General features: G+C 36.8%; 1 protein-coding gene across 3 annotated transcripts in view; it reads left to right on the top strand.

Moving 5' to 3' along the window:
• The window catches only part of COL19A1 (collagen type XIX alpha 1 chain), a 358807-nt gene that overhangs the window by 160504 nt on the left and 178475 nt on the right, over window positions 1-19828 (top strand). For all 3 annotated transcript variants that reach the window (XR_008382367.1, XM_053601516.1, XM_053601514.1), the window contains 2 exons: window positions 8036-8089; window positions 9653-9688. Coding sequence is in view for 2 of the 3 variants with exons in the window: in XM_053601516.1 (XP_053457491.1) it covers window positions 8036-8089; window positions 9653-9688 (90 nt within the window). In the remaining variant the exon portion in view is untranslated. The remainder of the gene's footprint in view (window positions 1-8035; window positions 8090-9652; window positions 9689-19828) is intronic.

Below are 19828 nucleotides of genomic sequence, written 5' to 3'. Positions count from 1 at the left end.
GCAGTTTTGAGAGGAAAATTCATCGCTTTAGATGCCTACATTCGAAAAACAGAAAGAGAGCACATCAACAATCTCACAAGAGATCTTATGGAATTGGAAAAAGAAGAACAATCTAAGCCTAAACCCAGTAGAAGAAAAGAAATATCCAAAATCAAATCAGAGATCAGTGAAATTGAAAACAAAAGAATCATTCAGAAAATTAATGAAACAAGGAGTTGGTTTTTTGAAAAAATAAATAAAATAGATAAACCATTGGCCAGACTAACTAGAAATAGAAAAGTAAAATCTCTAATAACCTCAATCAGAAACGATAAAGGGGAAATAAATAACAACTGATCCCACAGAGATACAAGAGATCATCTCTGAATACTACCAGAAACTCTATGCCCAGAAATTTGACAATGTGAAGGAAATGGATCAATATTTGAAATCACACCCTCTCCCTAGACTTAGCCAGGAAGAAATAGAGCTCCTGAACAGACCAATTTCAAGCACTGAGATCAAAGAAACAATAAAAAAGCTTCCAACTAAAAAATGCCCTGGTCCAGATGGCTTCACTCCAGAATTCTATCAAACCTTCAAGGAAGAGCTTATTCCTGTACTGCAGAAATTATTCCAAAAAATTGAGGAAGAAGGAATCTTCCCCAACACATTCTATGAAGCAAACATCACCCTGATACCAAAACCAGGAAAAGACCCAAGCAAAAAGGAGAATTTCAGACCAATCTCACTCATGAATATAGATGGAAAAATTCTCAACAAAATCCTAGCCAATAGATTACAGCTTATCATCAAAAAAGTCATTCATCATGATCAAGTAGGCTTCATCCCAGGGATGCAAGGCTGGTTTAACATACGCAAGTCCATAAACGTTATCCACCATATTAACAGAGGCAAAAATAAAGATCACATGATCCTCTCAATAGATGCAGAAAAAGCATTTGATAAAATCCAGCATCCTTTTCTAATTAGAACACTGAAGAGTATAGGCATAGGTGGCACATTTCTAAAACTGATTGAAGCTATCTATGACAAACCCACAGCCAATATTTTACTGAATGGAGTAAAACTGAAAGCTTTTCCTCTTAGAACTGGAACCAGACAAGGTTGTCCTCTGTCACCTTTACTATTCAACATAGTGCTGGAAGTTCTAGCCAATACAATTAGGCAAGACAAGGAAATAAAGGGAATCCAAATGGGAGCAGAGGAGGTCAAACTCTCCCTCTTTGCTGACGACATGATCTTATACTTAGAGAACCCCAAAGAGTCAACCACAAGACTCCTAGAAGTCATCAGAAAATACAGTAATGTTTCAGGATATAAAATCAATGTCCACAAGTCAGTAGCCTTTGTATACACCAATAACAGTCAAGATGAGAAGCTAATTAAGGACACAACTCCCTTCACCATAGTTTCAAAGAAAATGAAATACCTAGGAATATACCTAACGAAGGACGTGAAGGACCTCTATAAAGAAAACTATGAAATCCTCAGAAAGGAAATAGCAGAGGATATTAACAAATGGAAGAACATACCATGCTCATGGATGGGAAGAATCAACATTGTTAAAATGTCTATACTTCCCAAAGCAATCTACCTATTCAATGCCATTCCTATCAAAGTACCTACATCGTACTTTCAAGATTTGGAAAAAATGATTCTGCGTTTTGTATGGAACCGGAAAAAACCCCGTATAGCTAAGGCAGTTCTTAGTAACAAAAATAAAGCTGGGGGCATCAGCATACCAGATTTTAGTCTGTACTACAAAGCCATAGTGCTCAAGACAGCATGGTACTGGCACAAAAACAGCGACATAGACCCTTGGAATCGAATTGAACACCAAGAAATGAAACTAACATCTTACAACCACCTAATCTTTGATAAATCAAACAAGAACTTACCTTGGGGGAAAGACTCCCTATTCAATAAATGGTGTTGGGAGAACTGGATGTCTACATGTAAAAGACTGAAACTGGACCCACACCTTTCCCCACTCACAAAAATTGATTCAAGATGGATAAAGGACTTAAATTTAAGGCATGAAACAATAAAAATCCTCAAAGAAAGCATAGGAAAAACACTGGAAGATATTGGCCTGGGGGAAGACTTCATGAAGAAGACTGCCATGACAATGGCAACAACAACAAAAATAAACAAATGGGACTTCATTAAACTGAAAAGCTTCTGTACAGCTAAGGAGACAATAACCAAAGCAAAGAGACAACCTACACAATGGGAAAGGATATTTGCATATTTTCAATCAGACAAAAGCTTGATAACCAGGATCTATAGAGAACTCAAATTAATCCACATGAAAAAAGCCAACAATCCCTTATATCAATGGGCAAGAGACATGAATAGAACTTTCTCTAAAGACGACAGACGAATGGCTAACAAACACATGAAAAAATGTTCATCATCTCTATATATTAGAGAAATGCAAATCAAAACAACCCTGAGATATCATCTAACCCCAGTGAGAATGGCCCACATCACAAAATCTCAAAACTGCAGATGCTGGCGTGGATGTGGAGAGAAGGGAACACTTTTACACTGCTGGTGGGACTGCAAACTAGTACAACCTTTCTGGAAGGAAGTATGGAGAAACCTCAAAGCACTCAACCTAGACCTCCCATTCGATCCTGCAATCCCATTACTGGGCATCTACCCAGAAGGAAAAAAATCCTTTTATCATAAGGACACTTGTACTAGACTGTTTATTGCAGCTCAATTTACCATTGCCAAAATGTGGAAACAGCCTAAATGCCCACCAACCCAGGAATGGATTAACAAGCTGTGGTATATGTATACCATGGAATACTATTCAGCCATTAAAAAAAATGGAGACTTTACATCCTTCGTATTAACCTGGATGGAAGTGGAAGACATTATTCTTAGTAAAGCATCACAAAAATGGAGAAGCATGAATCCTATGTACTCAATCTTGATATGAGGACAATTAATGACAATTAAGGTTATGGGGGGGGAAGCAGAAAGAGGGATGGAGGGAGGAGGGTGGGGCCTTGGTGTGTGTCACATTTTATGGGGGCAAGACATGATTGCAAGAGGGACTTTGCCTAACAATTGCAATCAGTGTAACTGGCTTATTGTACCCTCAATGAATCCCCAACAATAAAAAAAAAAAAAGAAAAGATCAAAGAACCCCATTTCTTTGTGGGCAAGAGACTTGAACAGAAACTTCTCCGAAGATGGCAGGTAAATGGCCTAAAAACACATGAAAAAATGCTTATCATCTTTATGCATCAGAGAAATGCAAATCAAAACCACTTTGAGATATCACCTAACTCCAGTAAGATTAGCCCACATCACAAAATTCCAAAACTGCAGATGTTGGCATGGATGTGGAGAGAAAGGAACACTTCTATACTGCTGGTGGGACTGCAAACTAATACAGCCTTTTTGGAAAGAAGTATGGTGAATGCTCAAGGAACTAAAAGTTGACCTACCCTTTGATCCTGTAGTTCTATTACTAGGTATGTATGCAGAAGAAGAAAAATAATGTTAACACAAAGAAATCTGCACTAGAATATTTATTGAAGTCCAATTCATAATTGCCAAATTGTAGGAGCAACCCAAATGCCCCACAACACATGAATGGATTAACAAATCGTGATATATGTATACCATGGAATACCATGCATCCATAAAAAAGCTGGAGACGTTACATCTTTTTTCTTTTTTTTTTTTTTTGCATTTTCTGGCCGGGACTGGATTTGAAACTGCCATCTCTGGCATATGGGGCCAGCGCCCTACCCCTTTGAGCCATAGGCACCACCCGAGACATTACATCTTTTATGTTTACCTAGATTGAGTTGGAACATATTCTTCATAGAAAAGTATGTCAAGAATGGAAAAAAAAAACTATCCAATGTACTCAATATTATTACTAAACCAATATATAATCACTTGCATATTCATATGAATAATAAAACACAAATATAGTACAGAAAGAAGGAGGGCAGAGAAGGGAAGGGCAGAGGGCGACTGAAGGGAGGATTTTTTGGGGGGGTCTACCTAATGTTCACAATGCAAGGGTGCATTTCAAAATGACTAAAATTACATTATAAATGTCTTACCAGAAAAAATAAGTATGTGAGGTGATGATTAATCAGTTTGATTTAAGCATTCCACATTGTATATCAAATCATCACATTGTACCCCATAAATGCATACTGTTATGATTTAATAAAAATTAATTAAAAAAAAAAAAAAAAGCATCACTGATCTGCTTCTCAGAGCCTATTACGATGCCATGGTCTTAACAACGCAGTACTTTGTCCCAGGAGGACATGAGTTACATGGGCCCACTTTGATGGCCATAAAAGTAGAAGCTTGATGAATGAAGTACTTCTCGATTGCATTTTACCCTATGTGAGTGAAGGCGCTGTTGTTACATATCCATCAAGCTGGTATAAAACCGAGCAGAAAGAGCTATCACTTATCCCTGAAGCTTGAACTTGAAAAGTAAAGGCAACATTTATGAAGTGCCTACCACGTGCCATTTTTACAACATATGATTCACAAAGTAACCCTTCTAGAAAACTATTCCTTAAGCCAGTTTTGTAGGGAAGCTTAGATAACTACCCCCCCAATCCCTCCCCCCAGTTATTCATAAAAGGCCATTCCCCTCCTGACCCTCCTGAAATCCACATCAGTGAAGTCTTGGCCACTTCTAGTAAAATTATGCATCCGTGGGGAATGCTCCCTTCCGCCATGGCACTCAGTCACGGCAACTCCCACTTGTTGGCTTATCCCCTCTCCTTCTTCCTGCCTCAAGTTGATTGAACCAAAGAAAGATAGCTGACCCGACTACCAGTAAGTTCCTCCACTAAAAGTTGTCATTGGAGTTACGTTGTCAGGCAGGAATCTTTAAAATGTTTAATGTATTATTTTATGCCTAGGAAATAACATATGTTGTTTAAAACCACACATATGATGGTTTTAAATCATAGTTATAAGTGGAACACCAACTCAGTGTGAGAACTAAGGCGTCATCCTCTCCGTAGGCTCTGCCTGTGTCGTCCACCCTATCCCTTCCTCCACCCTAGAGTTAACTCATTTCTTTTGTCACCTTTGTCTTTTCTCTGCATAGTTTTTTGTTTGTTTGTTTGTTTTTTTGTTTTAGGCAGAGTCTCACTTTGTTGCCCCCAGGGGAGTGCCGTGATGTCACAGCTCATAGCAACCTTAAACTCTTCGGCTGAAGCAATTCTCTTATCTCAGCCTCCCAAGTAGCTGGGGCTACAGGGGCCCGCCACAACGTCTGGCTTTTTTTATAGACAAGGTCTCACTGTGGCTCAGGCTGGTCTCCAACTTGTGAGCTCAGGCAATCCACCTGCCTCAGCCTCCCAGAGTGAACGGCATAACTCCCTGAGTAGCTTCCCATTGCACTTACAACAAAACCCATCTTCCTCACTATGACCTGTAATTCTCAAGGCTGTAACTGCTGGTACACCTTGACCTAATCTCCTACTTCTTACCTGAATGCTCAGGACACTTCTTTCACGTTGGTGGCTTTGTGCTGGCTAGTCCCTCCACCCCAACACTGTCCCCCAGCCAAGCACAGCTGCAACATTCTGAAATGACAAATGTCACCACCATACAGAGGCTGTTTCTGACCACCCCACCTGCTGCAGCAGCTCTCTCCTCCTTCACTTCTATCACATTCAGCCTGTTGATGTGTTTATTGTCATGGGAACTTCTCTTTTACGTGAGCTCCCTGAGGACAGGAACCTTGTTGTTAAACAAAAATTATCCTGATACACTTGTGTTAAAAATGTAGTAAGGGAGACTTTTTGCTCAGACTATTGCAATAGGAGAATTGCGTTAGGGGAGAGCAATGTGGCCCAACTCTAAATACAAGGAGATTTGTAGCCAATGAGCAGAATGGGGAAAGGGACCATGGATGGAAAATCACCAAGAGGGGACATGAAAGGCAAGAGGATTCTAGGCCAAGGACTTAGACATCTAGCATAGGGGATGAAGAACAGATATCAAGGGTAGGAGATTCTGTATAATCTGGCAAGATTCTTATTACAATTGTGTTGATCAGACCAAAGACAGGATGGGGACCAAGGCTCAGACCTGATTAAGAGGAGGGTCTTGAGGAGCTGACTGAGGATTGATCATGAAGAGAGTCTTTGTCAACTTCTTATTCTCTTTTGTGTCTATCAAGCAGGACTATCTAAGAGAAATAAAATGAGAGCTACAAGTTCAAGACAAATGTGTATACATACGACATTTTCTTACAACTATGTCAAGTTAAAACAAAACAGGTGACACTACTTTAATAATGTTTTATATTTAATAAAATATATCCAAATGTCACCATTTCAGCACTTAATCAATATAAGATTATCAATAAAATATTTTACATTCTTTTCTTATACTAAATCTTAGAAACCCAACAGTATTTTACAATCATAGCTGATCTCAATTCAGACGATACTTATTTCAAGGATTCAAAAACTGTATGTGGCTCATGGCTACTGTATTGGACATGCAGGTCTAAAGGCTAGAAGAGTGATTGTACGCAAGGTATGATATACAATAAATGTTTATTGAATAAATGGATGAATACATTAGTGAATTAATAATGTCTGTTAACAGAAATAGAAATTTTCTCCCTCCAAGTGTTTAAAATATGCTGTTGCCAAGTTCTACTCTGGAATCACATATAAACAGAGTATGTGTTCCTTGATTTGGGAAGGAATAAACATTTCAAGTAATAAGAGAAAATTGTACTACATCTCAAATATTATTTAATTCTCCACTATCCCTTTTTCTATAAATATTCCATGGGAAATAGAAACATAGCTATGAATTTTATCCACCCACGGAAGCAATTATGAAACTACAAAGTCTTTTGGCCATTTAGATATTGTTTCATCCATTAGAAATGTTTTCCTTAAGACATAAGACTCTAACCATTTTCTCATGCTCTCTGCAATAGCATTATTTTACTTATCTAATTTTCTTTTGTTTCTTTCCATCCACCATTGGCTTCTATATTGAGTCAGTATAAGTGATGACATTTGGCATTATTTATTTACTACAAAATGTCAGGGAGTAATAGCTGGATCCCTCAGCTAGGAACAGTAAGATGCCTCAATTTGCTATGCACCATGTGGTTTTAAAATATTTGGGGTTTTTCCACTACCCTTCTTTCCTCATCCAATGTTTTAAGTTAAGGACAAAGGAATATATGTTTTTCCTATTTACCACACAGTCAGGATGTGTCTGTCTGATTTTCTATTTACATCGTGAACAACATGGCAGTAGAACTCATTTTCTCCAATGCAATTATGCAATTCATCTATTGTGATATTCCTGAAATCTGCCATTTCTTACTCAGTATCCAAATATCCATTAACGTAGCCAAGAGTCTGGAGGAGTCATCAAAGTGTATGGTTGTTATTCTGCCTTTGTCTTATATTGTCTCATTTGACATCATTATACATCCAGATAAAGAAAGATAGGAAGTAAAGAACTAAAATGTACTTTAACACAGGAAAGAAATCACATTTTAGCTCCCATTGTGTAAGAGCAAAAGAATGTGTCTTTCACTCCTTTTCCTCCCACAATTAGAGTTCTTGATAGAGACATAGAAATGATTTTGCTGTAACTCTCGAATGTTTTTGGCAAGCTTTATAAGGGACACATCAATGCTAAATCAGAGGTATTTACAACATCCCAAAATTCAGTCCAGAGTGGGTACTTAAATGCTCGTATAGATATAAATGATATTCTCCCAGATGGTGAATTAATGTAATTTTAGCAGGAAGCGGAGTTGCACAGATACGCAGTATTGAGGATCCGCGCTGATTTAATGTATCTGTGCCACCACTGCACAGATGTGGATTATCATTTTAGTGCCAGTCATTTTGATTTCTCTCCATACTACAAAGGGAAGAAAGGGATTTGGGAGTTCAGTCAATTATGATTCATTTTGCTGCTAATGACTTGTTTGAAATAGAAGCTTTCTGTGAACCGTGTTTTGGTTATATTCTTTACACAGGGTTGGAAAGGTGACTTGGGTCCTCCTGGTCCCCCTGGCCCCAAAGGAGAAAAGGTATTGTATTTACCCAGCAGAGTGTCAATCTTTTCTGAAGAAAACCTGAAAATCTATGCGGTGACTTCCTGTTGATGCCATTTATCTCCCAAAAGCATTTTTGAATTAACCAAAGGCAGTTCTGTTAAAATCATCCAAACAAGTAAAGCCTTTTGTTTCATTTAATTAGTTTGAAGACACTAAATGCACAATTGCTGTCGACATTCACATGTGTTTATAAGCATTTCCTGTTTCATCCTTGTTTAACAGCATTGGGTCTTCATTCAATCACCCAGTTAGCGATGTGTCCTGAATTGGAGGACTTTGCCACTAACACTGAGCTACTCTAGTCATAGTAAAGCACGGGGCTTTCAGGAGGGACCAGGCTAACCATGTATCACGGTCTTAGTCTAAATGTTCATTTTCTGCCACTTTTTCTCATATTCTATTTCATAATGGAATATTGGCGGTGACCTTGAAAAAAGAATTAAGGCATAGTAAAAGCAAGAATTGTTTAGAATAAGGTCATTGGTTGGTCCCAATTTGATGAAAACTGTTTTGTTTCCCACTGTTTTGTTCTCCATGCTCAGTCCATCTAGAAATCTGTGTCTATCTTCAGTCTTCACCTACATGTTACAGGTGATCTTCCAACTCTGGGACTTATTTAAGCTACATCAACGGCCATCAAGAACTCACTCTAAATTATTTCAATCCAACAGTCACAAATAATAATTAAACAACTTTAAGTTATAACTTTTGAGCTGACTGTACTTGTTGAGAAAAGAGAAAATTCTAAACATTGTCTCAAGGTGAGACCACAACATCCCAGGACCCCACAGCATAGCGTCTCCATTCTATCCAGCTAAACAAGAACCTGGCAAGGATGCTTGCTCTTGACAACTGAGAGTTCTGACGAAATGAATAGAGTTCCAGAGACAGTAAAGCATGGAGGTTACATAGAAATTGGAAAAGAGTGAACTTTCATATGTAACATTTGTTTTAAAGATGTCAAATAGTTTATCAACATATCCACTTGGAAATTCATTTTCACATCAATCAGCAAAGCTGTTTTAGTATTTAAAAGTACATAAAATAGGCAGAGCCTCTTACGGTTGATATCAAAGGCACTGCCAATTCAGCAGAGCTTGAGAAGAGGCGACAGGACCACCTCGTGCAGCTGGGAGCCATGAAATGTGACATCCACATTCTTCCTGCTCATCCTCATGTTAACTTTGTCAGAAAAATTAGCTCTCACTGTTACACTTCCCAGCTGCTCTGTTAGCAAGTAACCATAGTTGAAAAAATATTCTTTCTAATTTTGGATTAGTAGACAAAAGAACAGAAAAATTCGATTATTTTAGCTTTCAAAATAAGTCATGCTGTTGCAAAAAGCATGGAGTGCCTGAGGTGATTTTTCTATCATGGGAGATTTTCCTTGTGCAGAGACTTTGACCAAGATGGAATTCCATTTTGCTGTCCTTCACAACATATCTATAGATGTTGTTTCTATCTATTTATAAATGTATGAGTGCAATACAAAAAAGGACTATTGGTAAATTGCAACTTTTCTTTAATCTGTTTTAGGGAGATATGGGACCTCCAGGACCACCAGCTTTAACTGTAAGTATTCTCGAAATCAAAAGTTCAAATTGAAATTTGTCATCTTATTTGTTGTTCCTACTGTATTATGATTAGGCCAGAATTTAAACCATACAGCATTTAAGAATTGAAAGTGATCCTACAGTGTATCTAGCCAAACCTCCACATTTTAAAGATGAGGCGCCTGCCCACAGCAGTGAAGTAGTTGATCCAAGGTCATGGTAACTCCTGCAGGCAGTTACTAGAAAATCAGCTGGAACCAATACCTCCCCTGAGCAATTCCCTCTATCCTCCATATGCTTCGTAACTTAGTCCCTTGAATGTTTGATTTGATTATTCATTCTTTTGCATCAAAAGTATTTTTTTACTCTATCATGGTTTGGAATGATTTTATACAATTAACGTCACATTTAAAGGAAACGAGAGCAGAGACAGTTCTACTTACTCCAAAAATTACAAAAGAAGAAAACAAAATAAAAGGGTAAAAACAGCTACCTGTTAAACTGGTTGTTACATCCCCCCAATACCTGTCTAAGACCATTGTTATTTCACTACTTACTTTTTTCTAAGATTTTCAAATGATAAAATGATGGTACCCCAGTAACAGATTTATGAGAAATCTTTATAATATGGACATAATGAGAGTGTTCTCAATGAAGTGGTTCATCATTCATTAAGCATCTAACATAAACATACAATGTGTTTATATTTGGATATAATTTACTATCACAGATTTTCTTCATAGGCCATTAAAGATTCTGATTTAACTTAAAGATTTGGTCTAAAAAAACGACTCTAAATATAATGGAAAAGAAGATAGATTTTTTTTAAAGATCATTTTTGGCCCGAGGTCTCTCTTGAATTTTATATTGATATTACCTAATGACACAAATTAAGCATTTAAATAATTTGATTTCAAAGGCGAATCCTGATTATCGAAGGTCAGACTTTCAGAGGTTTTCTATAGCTGGGTGGTGATTCTGAAGACTAGCTGCCAGCTAAAATCCATGAAGGCTATAACACTGACATTGGAGCTTTGCCTACAGAAATTCTAATCCAACAGATCTAATGTATAACAGGTATATTACAAAAGCTCCCAAGTGGATCTAAATGTGCAGCTAGAGTTGAGAACCATTGTTTATGGGAACTATGACTTCCTTCTTCCCACTTGGAACATTCTTTTAGATTGTTGGAGAAGTCTGGCTTTCATTTGAAATCCAACTTAATATGTGGTAACACAGAACTACCTCTTTTAGTTAGGGAGGCATACTAGTAAAACTAAACTAAGATTGAGGCCTGCTGGGTTAAATGGAAGAGAGTAGTGCTAGGAAGGTGCCTTTGATTCCAGTCTTAACCTGACCATCCTAATACTCCTGTGGGCTTAGGTGTCTTAATGCTTCTCAAGATTTAATGTGCCTGTGCACATTGAGGGATCTTGTTCAAATGCATATTTTTATTCTGTAAGTCTGGAGTGAGGCCAGAGAGTCTGTATTTCTAGGAATGTCTGCAGGGATATAGGTGCTACTGGTCCATGGACCACCCTTCCAGTCATAAAGGCTTAGCTCTCTCTCCCCAACTAGCTCCCTTTTTCTATAGATCAAAGGTTCTCATCTCAACTGCACATTGAAATCACCCAAGGTGCTTTAAAAATTTCTAATTCTTAGGCTACATCACACACCAATAAAGTCAGAATCACTAGGCAGGGACCTCGGCAACAGTTGTTTTAAATTGTCACCAGCAATCCCACTGTGCAGCCAAGCTTGTGAATTAATGCTCTAAAAGCGGGTCTAACACTTCCCTCTACAGCTTCCTCTCTCAGATCTTGAGCAAATAGTTTAGAATTACTCATTACATCAGTCTTTATATCAAAGACACCAGCCTGATTTCTTTTGGACACTTCTAGGAGAGGCCAGTCTCCCTTTTTATACTTATAATTTGCTTCCTGATTATGTCATGACAGAAGATGAACTTCCATCTCCACATCTCCAACCCACAAGCAAGTCCATCTGTAATGCTTTCTTGTGTAGGGCCGTCAGCATCGGCAACTCCAGTACAGAATTTCAGAGACGGTCCAAGCACATACACAGGTGAACTGCCCCTAATAAATAAAGGGGATACTTTTTCCTCTCTAAATCACAGATTCTATTTACTTTACTTTTATTCATATTTTGTTTAACAAGAGTTTGAGAGAAACAGTAATGAAGTGTACTCTAACGCTGACTTCCCTGATGCAGGGCGCTCCCCTTTTGATGCAGAGTGTGCTGGTTATTTCAGCATCCAGTCAAGGACAGTGTAAACTATTCTGGTGACGAGTAGCTAATAGCCCCAGCTTCAGCATCATACAGTCATCCATGTAACAAGAAAACATGTTGTATGCTCCTTCAATATATTGAAAGTTTTTTGAAAAATCAGTTCCAGCCTTATCTACTACCTGGTGGCAGGCTGGGGGTGGGTGTGCAGTCCGGCCCTGTAGGGCACCTCCAGACACATCGTTTATGTCCGAGCGAGGCCTACTCATCCCTGCAGTGGGCGGCTGAGGACAGGGGCTGAGGACATGTCTGGGGACACAGGCAGCATACAACGTAAAGTAGCAATCGATGAGTGTCTGTAAGCTCCATGGCTGTAAGCTCCACGAGGGCAGGGCTCTTTGTTTTGTTCTCTGATGTGTTGTAACTACCTGGAAAACATGTATCTAGCACAGAGTAGGCACTCAATAAATATTTGTTGAATTCGATCAGAAAAAAATTTTCAGAAAAAACTGCCTGATGCTCTCCGAAGTGGCCATACAAATTCTCATGAGAGAATTTTCATAGCAGTCAGACCTCAGTACTATTTAACATTCTTAGACGTGCTGGTGTTTTACACAGAGCCCAGAAACAGACAAAGGCACATATGGGGCCTTGGACTTTATAAAACTTTATAACTCAGTAGGGAAAGGACAGACCTCACAGTAAGTTATATAGGAACAGTTGGCTTTCCCTAAGGCAGAAAAATAAATTCCTTTATCTTAATATTTATTTTTGTATATTTTTGGTCATGACCCTGTTAACCTATCAAATTAGTTCTAATAGTTTGTCTGTATATTTCCTTATATTTACTATGTACATAAGTATTCACAAATTATGACAACTTATCTCTTCCTTTCCAATTTGTTTATTTCCTATTTCTTTTCCTAGTCTTGGTACATAGGACTTACAGGGATGATAGTTATTATCCCAGTCTTTCCCATGACCCTACCATGAAGGCTGTGAAGTTCCACATTAAATAGGACCCTTCCTTCCCGCTTGTTAGTTTGTTTGGGGGTGGGGGAGGAATTAAAGAATCTTGAGTAAAGAAGAGAGTGCTATTTGTCTTTCCATGTAGGGGCGCTAAGGTTTTACATGAAGCCTAGATTTGTTTGTTTTGCTTATTTGTCTTTTTTATCCAGCTATTTTTTTCTTTCCTTTTGTTTCTACTTTGCCAAGAGTTTTACCTGGACCAGTTGTTGAATTTTAGAGTCTTTTTCTACATCCATTGAAATAATTGTATATTCCTTCTTCTTCAATACCTTAATGTGGCTAACTACTGTATGTATGTCCTGAGTGGGAACCATCCTTGCTGTTCTAGGATGAACTCAGCTAGTCATGATGAATGTTTAAATCTCATTCATGAAGGATATGAAATTCTGGTTTGACAGTTTCTTTTTGTCTTTTAGCAATGTAAAGGGCTTTCTGTGTCTTCTCACCTCCATTATTTCTGATGAATCCTTCTAGTAATTCTTCCCTGCATGCAGCGTGTCATTTTTCTAAGGCTGCTTTCAATATTTTTCTCTTTAGCATTGGTTTTCAGCAATTTGATATGATGCATCTAGATGTGTTTTGCTTTAAATTTGCCCTGATTAGCTTCTTGAATCTGTAAATTTATGTCTTTCAACTATTAACATTAGGAAATTTTTGCTTCATATTTCATCAAATATGTTTTCTGCCACTTTATCTCACTCTTCTTTTTCTGGAATATCAATTACAGATGTGTTTGGTTTTTGATAATGTTCCACCTGTCCAAAAACTCAGTTCCTTTTTTTCCCATCTAATTCTCTCTTTTGGAGGAATGGATCATTTCTAGAGAACTACTGTCAAGTTTACTCTTGATTTGATCATTTCTATTCAGCTGTTAAGCCCGTCGTGTAAATTTGGGGTGAGGGGGGTGTCTTTTTTCTTTCTTTTTTGAGACAGAGTCTCACTCTGTCGCCCTGCCTAGAGTGCCATGGTGTCATAGCTAACAGCAACCTCAAACTTCTGGGCTCAAGTCATCCTTTTATCTCAGCCTCCTAAGTAGCTGGGACTATAGGCACCTGCCAGAGTATGCAGCTAGTTTTTCGATTTTGAATAGAGACAACATCTCGCTCTTGCTTAGGCTGGTCTCAAATTCCTGAGCTTAAACAATCCACTCACCTCGGCCTCCTGGAGTGCTGGGATTACAGATATGACCCACTGTGCTCAGCTAAAATTTTTATTACAGGTATTATACATTTAATTTAGTGAAATTCTTTTCACTAGTATCTATTTTTCTGCTGATATTTCCTATTTTTTCATTTACTATGAGCATGTTCCCTTCCTGTCCTTGAGAACAGTTTCAATAAAAGCTTTAAAATCTCTGATAACTCTATCCTCTGAGTAATGTCAAATTGGTCCCAGTTGATTCTCTTTGCTCTTTAGAATGGGTTATGTTTTTCTGCTTACTTGTATGTCAAGTAGCTTTTTATTGTATTTCAGATACTGTAAATGATGTTGGAGAAACTCTGAATCTTCGTTTTGTTTTTTTTTTCTGAAGAACACTACTATATTATTAATTAACTTAGCCAATCATTAAATTGGCTAGATTTACACTGCAAACTCTCTCTCTCCTGTGGTTGGGAACAGCTGAAATCCAAGTTTTGTTTTTTTAAGCTAAGCTGAGCTACTTTGTGTTTGTACTGTGTATGTATGTTTAGAGGGTCAACCAGATATTGGGCAGAGTTTATATACAGGATTGGGGCTTCCTTTCTTGTTTTGGGATTCTGCAAACCACACCCCCTCCTTTCCTTTCTAGAAATTGCATTTGCCCTGACCTCTGTCCTCAGATTTGTCAATCCAGAAAGAGTGTAGGCCTCTTCATTAGCCACTCCATGACCCAGACTTGAGCTCGTCCTCAACCCAAACATCTTCAAAATGGGAAACTGACTGCATGTTGTTTTTTCCAAATGTTGATTCCTTCCAGGACCTGCCTGCTGTTGTTGAGTTTCTGGTGTCTCCAGATAGTTGTCTTAATAGAATACGTAATCCCGAGTTTTTAGTTGTTATTGTGGTTATGTTGATTTAATAGAAACGATGGGACCATCCTGGAAGCCTATAATGTGATGTTTTTAATGCAATGCTGAATTACATATAATTTACCTAGATATTTTGCACCTATAAGCATAAGTGAGTTAGCCTTAAAATTACTTATGCTATTGGTGTAACCTACAATATATCTCTATAGTCTAATCAATTCTCACATCTCTATGGCTACCATTTGGTCCTAGTTACCATCATACATCCCTGGATTATTTCAGGAGCTCATGGATGGTCTGTCTACTGCTTCCCGGGCCTTCCTTTAGTCTTATAAATACTAAATGCAGAATGTTTGTCACTCTTTGTGACAATGTCAAATATCCAGTGTCTCTCCATTTAATTTAAAGTAAAAGCAAAATTCCATGCAGTGGCATACAGGTCTGCACTACTTTTTTTTTTTCTCATGCATTTTATATATTTTTTAATTTTTTTAAATAAATCATAACTATATACATTAATGCATTTATGGGGTACAATGTGCTGATTTTATGTGCAATTTGGAATGCTTACATCAAACTGGTTAACATAGCCTCGATTCATTTCCTATTCTTTTCTTTCTCTCTCACTGTATTTCACAACAGTGGCCTCTTGCAATTCATCAAGTGTGTCTGCTGTTTCTTCGCTTTCCCCAAGAAACATCCACAGCTAACTTTCCTACCTCCTTCTCAGCGATGTGCACACTGGCTACCCCTATTTAAAATTACACACATACAGAAACGTTGAAATGTCTAATACCCATATTTTTTCTTTTCATGTCTCTTATCCCTTTCTAACGTATCAGTTAAACCTTCATCTTACTGTGTTCATTGTCTGTTGTGGATCTCTCTCTCTCTCTATTAGACTGTGAACCCAGGCGGGCCAGGATCTTTGCGAGTTTCATTCACTGCTGACTTGCAAGCATATGGAGTCCTGCTTGTGGGTGCAGTAGTTTCTCAGGAAATAATTGGTATTTAATGAATATTGTCTTTTTTAGTATTTTTAAATCTTTGTTGTAGCTTCATTAATTCAGTTTATTAACTTTCTTTTTCTACTATTAAATGGTAAGTGTAAGTATTAGCTGTTACTAATGATTTGGGTAAAGCCATTTAGACTGAATTTTTTTTTTTTTTTTGGCAGAAGGCTTTTATGCCACTGATTTCACTTTCACTGTTTGAAAGTCACTTGCTTTTTTTGTTTGTTTGTTTTGTTTTGTTTTTTTAGTTTTTGGCCAGGGCCAAGTTCGAACCCGCCACTTCCAGTATGTGGGGCCTGCGCCCTACTCCTTTGAGCCACAGGCGCCGCCCTGAAAGTCATTTGTTCAGTGAAGTTTTCTGTTTCTTCTTAGTAAGTTTTCCAAAAACTTGTCCAATTAATTTTTTAAAAAGCAGAGTGGTGGCCAAATAGACTATCCACTGTTCTGATTCAGCACATTGGCCCTGCTTACATTTTTAGGCTTGCAGTGAAGAATGAGTGAGTGGCTGTTAACTTTTAATTCTTGTGATTTGCCTAATTACTATGATACAAAGTGTTGATTAAAAGTCTTTGACCTATACTTATAGACCCTTAACACGTCTTGCCTCATGCATTTAGCCATTTCTCAGCACTTTGCTCAACTCCTGGATGGTAAAATTTAGCATCTAATGTTTTAATCCATAGAAAATGTGAACTGGATTGCTATAAGTGTAAGGCTTTTGCTTTCAGTAGCATAAATGAAACCAAATAAAGTCAAATAGTGCTATGATTGTAGCTGTAGGGTTAGGGGTTAGGGTTAGGGTTAGGAAATTGTGCAGCTAGCTTGTTAACAACAAAGAATAATTGCCTTTAAATATATTTTGCATATTTATGGTCATTTTTTTAATTTTAAAAATGTCATCAAATCTCATTTTCCCCAAAGCTTTTTGGTTTCCACTAGAATTGTTCCATTGTTAGTTATCATTGTCATGTATTGAGCTACAATAATGATTGGTTAGAAAAGCCATTTCTGAATACCCCATTAAAGAATACAGTTTTCTTTCCTAAATTATTTAAAATAAGTATACTAATAAAATTATATATGGAATCAATTTTTTTCCCCTAAGACAGTATATTCTTACTGTGGAAAAACTGAGTACTTAATGTCAAGATGACAATTAACCAGGGAGGTACTAGTAAATTTTAAGTATCTCTTCTGCTGCTATTTACAATTTACAAAGCAGATTTATATGAACTAAAACCCACACTGAATAAGAAAAACGTATTTATTATAATGAGATCCTAGTTTATTTGCTCAAATGTCATTGATCTAAGATCATAATGAAAATTTGTGTTCAGGGTAGATTCTGATAAATTATTTCTGAAATCATGAAGAATTTGACATTAAAATCCTCCACTAAAGATATTTTATGATTTGTTTGTGTCATTTGAATTGTGACATATTACTTTCTTTCTTGTGTTTAAATATTAGCTATAAATCATTACATCTAAGTACACAGGTGCAGAAAGCTCAAATTCTTTGATTATTTATCATTTATTGTTAAAAATCTTAATTTTATATACATATAATGTATATTTACAGGTAACTTCTTAAAAATGTGCATGTTCTTTTTTTTTCTTTTAGTCTTTTATTATGCATTTTAAAGCAAATACAAATGTGGAGAGAATGAGATAATGACTTTCCCATGTTCTATATCCTTCCTGTTACCTACTATCACCAGAGCTCCCTCAGTTAAATAAAGTTGTGCTGTTTTTATAGCAAAGTTTTACAGAAATACATTAACTGAGACTTCAGAAGCCAGGGAAGGACTGACATGAGACAATTGGCTAACGTTTCAGCTTCCTTCTTTCTTTCCTCTTCTGGACTTTGCATGTCATGTCACGGAGAGACAGGTGAAAGGGAGAACAGTGCTATTTCGTGTAATAGATCCACTAATTTTAGTTACCAGGAAAATGACCATGTTGCTCTGGCCCTGTCTCTTTGGGGAGTTATTAAATAACCATCCAGATGGCACCAAATGTTTACACAGAAGCCAAAGGTTAAGTCAGTCAACAGCAGAGTGCCTTAACACATGCTCACTAAATGGCACTTAAATGCCAGGTCCTTGGGGTCCAGAAAAGTCCTGCTTAAGTGAAAATTAGGCACAGACAGAGAACATAGCTTTCACTCTGAGGAAACTACCTCCAGTACAAAATAAGCAACTGAGAGAATAATCTCAGCTGGTCATTTATAAGTCAAATGACACTACTCACTTAGCTGATGGTTGTAACGCACAAAAGACCAGTTAGTATTTGACATAGGGGAAATGTTGAAATAATTATTTTTTCTATAAAAACAGTGATTAGTAAGTGATTAGTCACTTTTCCTTCCTTCCTCCCTCCTTTTCCCCACTTACTTGAATGCTTAGGGAGTGCCAGATGCTGTGTTTGGTACTGGGGACACAGAAATAAACAACACTCACTGTGGTTGCTTTCATGGAACCTATTCGGTTTAAGAAAAAGCAACCAGTTGGTTGAAGTTGATCATTTTTAAACTGATCATTCATGAATAGTATATAAAAAGTCTACAAGTATTTATACAACTGTAGTTATACTCTACACAAACATCTACTTATTTCACAGAAAATCATTTTGAATAGAATTCTTACATTGAGAATTAAAGTCATTTGCTTTAAATACATGTGAACCGCAGAATAAACTCCTAAATATGCTCTCATTAAAATTCCAATGGAGTTATAATCACCTCTCCTGAGGTGAATAAAATAGGTTACTTGTTACATGCCCAAAGAGCATAACTCTTCTTTCTGTTCGGACTAGAATAAATCTATATTCTATGTCATATATGTATTATTGTTATTTATAAGTATGTATAAATATATGTATGAAAACATAGTAATAAATCATTCAAGTTAAGATTATTTTAAATTCTTCACATATTAAAACCTCAGTTACTTAGACACTTCCTATAAGTTGCCTCAATTTGAATTAGTATTATTAGTCTTAAAAATTTAAATAATTCATTTTTAATTCATTGTTAACTTTCTCAAGTTGGTGATCTGGCTCAGTATTGACGTTTTTGGAATATTAGTCGATCCACAGAAAGAAGGTAGGTGCAATATTTTTTAAAATCCACCCTTTATTTATCTGTGGGCAAAAGACCTACATAAGTGAATTCGTTGATTAAAATAGAAGTGGTTTTTAGTGTGTGTTTAAAGTGTGTTTCTGTAACACAAAGCTATTTTTATCTACTCTGTGCAGAAATACAGGCGATTTGATGCTTAAGGCTCTGGAAAGATTTATGCTTTAGCTTTAGAGAAGATTTATGTTTTAGAAAACTTATAGTCAGCTCATTTGACATGGAAGTGATTTATATGTTTTTCATGGGATGAATGATTTGAGAATAGCTTCTTCTACCCTTTTGTTTATAGTTTGCTTCAAAAAACATTTCAAACTGTTTTCATCAAAAGTCCAAATTTCACATTTAAACCTCAACAGTAAAACTTTCTTTCCTGAAAGTGCTAAGCATTGGTAATTTGGAACTTTTATAAAAAAGAGCTCCTTTATTTCACATTGAAATACTCAGCAATCAGGAAGATAAATTAAATATACATTAAATGTCATTAGAAAATCATAAAATGGGTAGGCCTTTTTGCAATTATAAGCAGTTAAGCATGTATTTATTTAAAACATAAATCTACATAAAAATTAGTTTAATTCAATTCCATTCTATCTGAGCGTTTTATAAATCTTTGTAATTCCACCACCACAAAGATTTGATTGATTGCTCTCTAAAAAGGATCAGGATTATATTCATTCCAATTAACTATTCTCTTCATTTTAACAAACCAAAAATGCATGCTCA

Source organism: Nycticebus coucang, chromosome 9 (assembly GCF_027406575.1).
Source record: "Nycticebus coucang isolate mNycCou1 chromosome 9, mNycCou1.pri, whole genome shotgun sequence".
NCBI classification, from domain to species: Eukaryota; Metazoa; Chordata; class Mammalia; order Primates; family Lorisidae; genus Nycticebus; species Nycticebus coucang.
This window is presented reverse-complemented; position numbering and strand designations above follow the sequence as displayed.